Here is an 8,306-nt window from a genome sequence, read left to right on the forward strand (position 1 = left end):
GCAAGAGGGTTCCCGTTTCTCCACATCCTCGCCAGCATCTATAGTCTCCTGATTTGTTCATTTTGGCCACTCTGACTGGCGCGAGGCGATATCTGAGTGTGGTTGGAAATAATAGACATTAAGGCAGAAATAAGGGATATACAAACCAAGAAGACACTAGACCAAATCAATGAAACCAGGGGCTGGTTCCTTGAAAACAGTAATCAACATGAAAAACTCCTAGGCAGAGTTTTCACAAAGAAGAGAGAAAGGACTCAAATAAATAATCACAAATAAGAAAGGAGAAACAATAGTCAACACTACAAAAATACAGTTAGAAGATAATATTATGACCTATATGCAACAGATTGGACACTCTGAGAAAAATGGACAAATTGCTAGAAACACAAAAACTACCAAAACTGAAACAGGAAGATACATAAAATCTGAAAACAGAAAGAAATCAAAGTAGTAAGAAAAAAAAATATCTCCCCCAACACAAGAGTTCAGGGCCAGAGGGCTTCCCTGATGAATTCTACCATCCATTTAAGGAAGAGGTAATATGTATTCTCCTCGAATTATTACAAAAAGTCAAAAAGAAGGAAAACTTACAAATTCATCTTCTGAGGCCATCATCACCCTGATACCAACACCAGATAAAGCCTCCACCAAAACCGAAAACTGCCGGGGCTCCTGTGTGGCTCGGTAGGTTTACTGTCCAACTCTTCATTTTGGATTAGGACATTATCTTGCGGTGCGTGGGTTCGAGTCCCACATTGGACCGTGCATTGACAGTGTGGGGCATGGCCAGGATTCTCTCTCTCCCTGTCTCTCTGCCCCTACCTCACTTTTATGTACTCTAAGTAAAGAAATAAACATTTAAAAAATGTTAAAAAATTTTTTAATAAAACTGCAGACCAACAGCCTGATGAGTATGTATGCACAAATTCTCATTAAAATACCTGCAAATTAAAGTCAACAATACATGAATAGAATCATTTACCATAATCAAGTGGGATATATTCCCGGGCTGCAAGGGTGGTTCCACATTCACAGATCAATCAACATGATGCACCACAGTAATAGAAGAAAGGATAAGAACAATATGATGCTTTCAACAGACGCAGGAAAACCATCTGACAAAATGTCACATCCATTCACGATAAAAACCCTCAGCAAAGTACATTGAGACTCAACCTACCTGCAAATCATAAAGGTCATCTAGGAAAAACCCACAACTCGTCTCATCCTCAATGGGGAAAAACTGAAAGTGTTTCCTCCAAGGTCAGGGACAAGACAGGGATGACCCCTCTCACCACTATTATTCCACATAGTACAGGAAGTCCTAGCCACAGCAATCAGACAAAAAGAGAAACGAGGCATCCAAATTGGCAAGGAAGAAGCAGAACTTTCGCTGTTTGGAACTGACATGATGCTCTCTATAAAAAACAGGAAAGACTCCAATGAAAATTGCTGGGATTGATATACGAATTCGACAAATCACAATATACAGAAATCAATGTACAGAATTCTATTCCATTTCTGTAGACGAATAATGAATTAACAGAAAGTAAGGGATCCATCCCATTGACAGGTGCACCAAATACCCCAAGATACCTAGAATGAACCTAACCAAAGAGGTGAAAGATCTGTACTCTAAAGGCTGTGAAACACTGATGAAAGAAACAGAAGAGGACACAAAGAAAAGGAAATAGATTTCACCCTCATGGATGGGAAGCAGAAAATACTGTTAGAATGTCTACACTCCTCAAAACAATCTGCATATGTAATGAAATCCCTTTCACACTAACAAAAACATTTGTCACAGAACTACAACAAATAATCCCAAGATTTGTATGGAACGACAAAGACTCCAAACAGCAAAAACAAAATTGAAGAAGAAAACTAAAGCTGGTGCATCACAATTCCAGACTTCAGGTTGTATTAAAAAGCTGTACTGAACAGAACAGTATGGTCCTGGCAAAAAACAACATCATCATCATCATCAACAACAACAACAACAACACAGACGCAGAGATCAATAGAACGGAAACGCAGAAATGAACTCACACACCTATATGGTCAATTAATTCTCAACACAGCAGGAAAGCATATCCAATGGGAAAAAAAAAGATAGTCTGGGGACTCGTGGGTGGCTGCAAAGTGTGTGATTGTGGGTTCAGCTCAGGTCATGATCTCAGGGCAGTGCAGAGCATGTGTGGGATTCTCAGTCCCCATTTCTCTCTGCCCCTCTTCTGCATTCTCTCTGTCTCTCAAAAATGAATACATAAAGAAAATCTCCTCAACATATGGTTTTGGAAAAACTAGACAGCAACCTGCAAAACAAAACAAGACCAACAACGGACCACCTTCTTACAACATACACAAAAGTAAATCCAACATGGATAAAGACCTATGTGTGAAACCTGAAACCAGAAAAATCCCAGAGGATGATTAACACAGGCACTATCTTATTTGACATTGGCTGTGCAAACGTCGTAAGTGGAGGGAAACACAAGCAAAAATAATGGGACTTCGTAAAAATAAAAAGCTTCTGTCACCAAGGAAATAATCAACAAAACTAAAACACCTACAGAATACTATTTGCAAATGACATCTGATTAAGGGTTAGTGTCCAGAACAAATAAAGTCATACAGCACCCACAAAAGGAGAAATCCGATTAAAAATGGGCAGAAGACACGAATGGACATTTTCCCAAGGAAGACATACACATGGCCAAAGCCATGTGAAAAGATGCTCAACAATACTGATCTTCAGGAAAATACAATTCAAAAGTCCAACGAGATAACACATCACATCCGTCAGAATGACTAAAATCAATGAAGGATGAAACAGCAGGTGTTGCCAAGGATGTGAGGAAAGAGAAACCCTTTTGCACTGTGGGTAGGAATGCAAACTGGGGCAGCCACACTGGAAAACATCACGGAGATCATAAAAAAAAAAAAAATGGAAATGGAACTACCTTACGATCCAGCAATTTCACTACGAGGTATTTCCACAAAGAATACAAAAATAATCCTTCAAAGGGATACATGCACCCTGATGTTTACAGCAGCATTTTGTACAACAGCCAAATTATGGAAACTTCCCGAGCATCCATCAACTGATGAATAAGTTGAGATGTAGTATATGGAATGTGATATTATTTAGCCGTAAAAACAGGAAATCTTGTCATTTGCCACGAGGTGGAGGAGCGACAGAATGTTATGCTGGGTGAAAAATGCCTGTCAGAGAAAGACAAATACCAGGTGATTTCACTAACACGTGAAAATGAAACAAAACAAAGGGGGGGGGGGAGTGAAGGACACAGTGACAAACTGGGAAACAAACTGAGGGCTTCCACAGCGAGGTGGGGAATGGGTGAAACAGCTGCTGGGGATTAAGAAGTGCACCTGGGATGAGCACCAGGTGACGCGTGCAAGGGTTACTCTATATTGCACACCTGAAACTATTCCACTGGGTCTTCACTCACTGGAATTTAAATTAAAGGATAACCTAAGGTTAATGACAGGTACGAACCAGGTTTTCTGTAGTTTTCAATCACTTCACTAGGTTGGAAAATAACCATGAAATTTTTAAAAAAGCATGTATGATGTGGGGGACAGTTGTGCCCTTACGTCCGTCTCTGGTTCCAGCAGGATGCAGAAACTGGGTCCCAGCTCATTCTTCTAGAAGGTCCTGAGACGAGCATTTCATGTGTTCACGTCCTAACGGAATGCAGCTCCCGTGCTTCTCAACTTCTGTCAGGGTTTCTTCCCGGAAACGAGCCTGAATCTGGAACAAACCATCAACTGCATCGATGAGGTGATGTCGTGGGACCCCGCAATCCACGAGTCCTTCAGTAAAATATGTCTTGTTCAAATACTGTCCGGGAAGGGGAGGAATGAAACACGGGAACAGCCCAGAAAATGCAAGGGCCTGTGCTGCCCAGCAACCAGCTTGCCCAGGGAAGCCACCCAGCGTCCCCTCCTCAGCACTCAGTACAACAAGGCAGCTCCTCTCTGGCGACTCAGGAGATGCCAAGTTGCTGCAAAGCTCCCAAGGTCTCCCCTGGGGTGGGCGGCAGAACGCGCTGGAAAGGCAGCTCTGCTCTCTGTCCTGAGGCAGCAGCAGAGGCCCTGAGTCCTCTGGGAGCAACAGCGACCCTTACTGCTCTGAGGTGTCCTGGGTCAGAAAAGCCGATGGTGCGCCCTCTGCTGGCCATCACTGCCCAGGCAGAGGAACCCGCCCCTCCGGGTCTGTGGTGCTCGAGCTCTCTCTGCTGGTCATCATGGGAATTCCTGCAATGTTGAAGGCCCTGGGGGCTCAGCTGAGGGACCGAAGGTACTCTGGGCAACCCAGACTGTTCTCCACATTGGGAAGGGTCTTAGTGACAGGGCCTGGGACACAAAGAAATCTTTTCCTTCTCCTTTCTTGTGAGTGAAGAATGAAACCGAATTTATTAACGTAATGACATCATTTGTAATGCTTTAAGCAATGTTCCCAGAAAAATAGACCGCCAAATTACACATGCTGAACAAGAGGTAATGGTGTTGACCACCTAAGTGTCTAGGTTAGATAAAGAATGGACACCTTTGAGAGAGAGATACCGGCTTCCAGCTATGGAATGAATGAGCCTAGGGATACAAGGGACAGCCAATGGAAGAGAGTCAATCCTGTAATAATACTGTTGCATGCTTTCACAGGATAGCTACACTTGTGCTTAAGGACAACATAATTTGGCCCCAGGGATGTTGAGTCTTAGAGTCATGAAACTATGATGCCCATGATACCAGCCCTTTCTGCCCCAACACTCAGAGCCACTTCACACATCCCCTCTCCCCTGGCCCATCTCGCCCCGTCCATGTACCTGGACCAGGTCTCCACTTTTCTCCTTGTACTTCCTCTTTGTCTCTGTTTCTCTCTAACCAACCTCTCTGTGTTTCTTCCTTTCACTCTCTCGGTCTTGCCCCATTCCCCTATCACTCATCCAGTTTCTCTCTCCTTACCTGTCTCTTTGTCCACCTCTCCCCAGGCTTCAGGCTATCTGCTCTGTGCATGCAGCCCTGTCCAGGAGCACAGGGCACTCCTGTCTCTCTCTCACTCGTCATGTTTTGTCCCAGGCCCTGATCACAATGGAGGAGAATCCCCCATACAGCAGCTGCTCATATTGACATTTGCTAAAGCAAGGCTGGCAGCATGTGGACAGCCAGACATTTAACTTGGTGGCCCAGCCAGGACCCCAAAGCTGCTGGAGGGCTGGCTGCTTCCCTAAGCTGGAAAGAAAAAGGGGCTCACAGGGTTCAGGGTCCCTGATGTAGATTGGATTCGCTGATGTAGAAGGAGCCGTATGCTTACACCCAACTCTCCTGGGTGGTGTCGAAGGAACCTATCTCAGACCATGGACCTCTGCCCTCCCCATGCCTCAATATGGCATCAGGGGGAGCTTTAGGGGACACCGTGTGACTCGCCACAAAAACTGCATCATTTGCCCCCTTGGAGGCCACCTGGATGGGTGCTATTGGTGGCAGCTGGGAAGGTGGGCTGTGAAGCCCGGTTTGTCCACTCAGGATGGGGCGGAGGCCAGGGGACGGGGACCCTGTGCCACGTGCGGGGATCCGTCCGTGGCCCTGACTGCCGGGCCAACGCTTGGGAAGAGACGTGACTGCACTGGCCGGAAGCGGGGCAGGGTGGGTGGACAGCGCCCCGGGCCGGGCCTGCCACGGGCTCTGTGGCCTCTGGTGCTCAGACGTGTCGTGAGAAGCGCAGTCAGCCGAGGGTGGGCGGCCAGGGTGGGAGTCTGGCCTCCCGGGTGTGTGATGGGGAACCAGCTCCCCACCCCCCTGAACACACTCTGCTGATGCTTGGCGGCCTTCTCAGAGGAGCAAAGGTCTCCCTCCTTCTGGAAGCGCCCGAAGTAGGAACGTTGGCCGGGGCGGGGGCGTCCTGGGCCCTGGGAGTCCGCCCACCCTGGGGGAGAAGGTCTGCCCACTGTGTCACCACATGCCTGAGTCCTGGGGACCCGTGCTCCGAGCTGGGGGTGAGGAGGGGTGCCTCCCCGGCCTCCGGGGGTGCAGGAGCCTGCCTTGGGGCGTGCGGGGATCTTCCTCTTTTGGAGACACTGGTGGGGGCCAGTCCGCGTGGCTGAGGGCGGCCGAGTCTCAGGTGGGGCTTGGGCCGGAGACGGCGTATCCAGGTGGCAGCCGCCCCCGGGCTCAGCCTGACACCCGGCTGCCTTTCTTCCCCAACCTCCACCCCCCCCCCCAAATGGAGCACTGCCCAAGTCGCCCGCCCACTTCCTGTGGCCAAAACATAAAGGACCTCGGGGGCCCCCAGAGCAGAGACCTGTGGAGCCTGGCAAGGTAGGGGCGCTGTCTCCTCTCGCACATCTGCAGAGGCCCCTGGCCCCCTCCGGCCCTGAGCTGTCCCTCCGTGCCCTCTCTCTTCGCAGATGCTGTGGCTGTTGCTTCTGACCCCCTTCTTCTCGGGGACCTGCGTCGTGGGGAGCCCAGGTGAGTCCTGATCCCACGGGGGTCCTCCCTTCCCAGAGGCTCTTGTAACCTTGTCTCCAGTTCCAGTCACTGGGGGGCCTTGGGGCTGCCTGTCCGTGCCCTCGGGGGAGGCCTAGGTGGGGACGGGGCTCGGCCCCGGGCCCCGAGGCCCGGCCTCCCTCCCCCCGTCATGTTGCTGCCTGGCCTCCTTCCTCCCTCATGTTGCTTCCTAGCCTCCCTCCCTGAAAACGAGTTGGTGGGCATCGTCGGGGGCCACAGTGCCCCCCAGGGGAAGTGGCCATGGCAGGTCAGCCTGAAAGTCTACGATTATAACTGGGCCTCCTGGGTGCACATCTGCGGGGGCTCCCTCATCCACCCCCAGTGGGTGCTGACCGCCGCCCACTGCCTCGTCCGGTGAGTCCCGCTCGCTGCCGTCCAGCTGTGGGTGAATCAGGAGGTGTGGGAATCCGGGCTCCAGGCCGGGTTTGACCTCCCCGCGGGGCGGAGGGGGTTGCCCTCGAAGGACCCGCCTCCGTGGCTTCTTTGCGACCCCAGGAAGGACGCCGACCCAGCAGCCTACCGCATCCATGCCGGGGACGTGTACCTCTACGGGGGGAGGACGCTGCTGAATGTGACCCGCGTCATCATCCACCCCGACTACATCTACGTCCATCTGGGTGCGGACGTGGCCCTGCTCCAGCTGTCAGACTCTGTGAAATACACGGCTAACGTCAGGCCTGTCAGGCTCCCGTCGGCCCCGCTTGAGGTCACCCCAGAGGACGAGTGCTGGGTGACCGGCTGGGGCAACATCATGATGCATCGTGTGTACGGGGTGGGGGTTGGGAGGGGTTCGGGGCCGCGCGAGGCATTTCCAGACCTGGCCACACGGAGAAGTCCTGGCGGGTGGGCGGCTGCAGGTTCTGGAAAGGAATCGCCTTCCGACACCCTCCCCCACCCACCCCGTGTGCGCCCCAATCGGGAGATCCGACCCCAGAGGCTGAAGGGTCCCTGAAGCACAACTGAGCTCGGGACCCAACACTGTGACAAGGAAATTCATATTCTTAGTTTTTTTCCAACTTATAGGAAGATATTGGGGGACGGGCAGAAACCCTCACCCCCCCCCCATTTTCTTTCCGGTCCTTCCAACTAAAGGCAGAATCCACCTTCCGGGTCTTAGGGATTTAGAGGGAGATGGGAACCCTGCACCCTGGGGTGCCCACGGTAGCGATCCGGGCGGGAACGCAGGCTCGCGGCCGACAGCGGGGGCCACGCTCCAGCCTCCGGTCACGTCTCTCCCCCAGAGTTGCTGCCTCCGCCCTACCGTCTGCAGCAGGTGGCGGTGAGCGTGGTGGAGAACGCCGTCTGTGACCAGCAGTACCACGACGCCACCAGCCACCACTTGGCGGGCAGGAAGATCATCCAGGACGACATGCTGTGTGCGGGGACCGAGGGCCGGGACTCCTGCCAGGTGAGCCCCAGCCCATCCCCGCCCCCACCCCGCGCTGGAGGCCAGCCGGGGCTCAGTGCTCTCTCTCCTTCCTCAGGGCGACTCCGGAGGCCCTCTGGTGTGCAAGACCACGGGTGCTTGGCACTTGGTGGGAGTGGTCAGCTGGGACCAGAGCTGTGCCCTGAGCAACTGTCCCGGGGTCTACACTCGCGTCGAGACGTACGTGCCTTGGATCATGCAGCAAATCGGGAGGGGCCTCTGACCAGGGCCTGCTGGCCGTCTGCCTGGCTGGGCCCGGAGGACCGACGCCTTCCTCCCCCCAGAGCCTGCTGCTTCAGCCTCTGCGCCCCCGTCCCTGGCCTGGGCTCTGCCTTCGCTTCTGCCTCCT

The 8,306-nt window shown here is 51.9% G+C and overlaps 1 protein-coding gene across 1 annotated transcript; it reads left to right on the top strand.

Moving 5' to 3' along the window:
- Positions 1 to 6,328: 6,328 nt before the first annotated feature.
- LOC122209802 (serine protease 29-like) lies at positions 6,329 to 8,306 on the top strand. Its single transcript, XM_042922001.1, has 6 exons — positions 6,329 to 6,342; positions 6,432 to 6,492; positions 6,705 to 6,885; positions 7,027 to 7,292; positions 7,773 to 7,939; positions 8,016 to 8,306. The coding sequence occupies exons 2-6, from the start codon at positions 6,432 to 6,434 to the stop codon at positions 8,178 to 8,180; spliced, it is 840 nt and encodes a 279-aa protein (XP_042777935.1). The 5' UTR covers positions 6,329 to 6,342; the 3' UTR covers positions 8,181 to 8,306.

This window comes from Panthera leo, chromosome E3 (genome assembly GCF_018350215.1).
Source record: "Panthera leo isolate Ple1 chromosome E3, P.leo_Ple1_pat1.1, whole genome shotgun sequence".
Taxonomy (NCBI): domain Eukaryota; kingdom Metazoa; phylum Chordata; class Mammalia; order Carnivora; family Felidae; genus Panthera; species Panthera leo.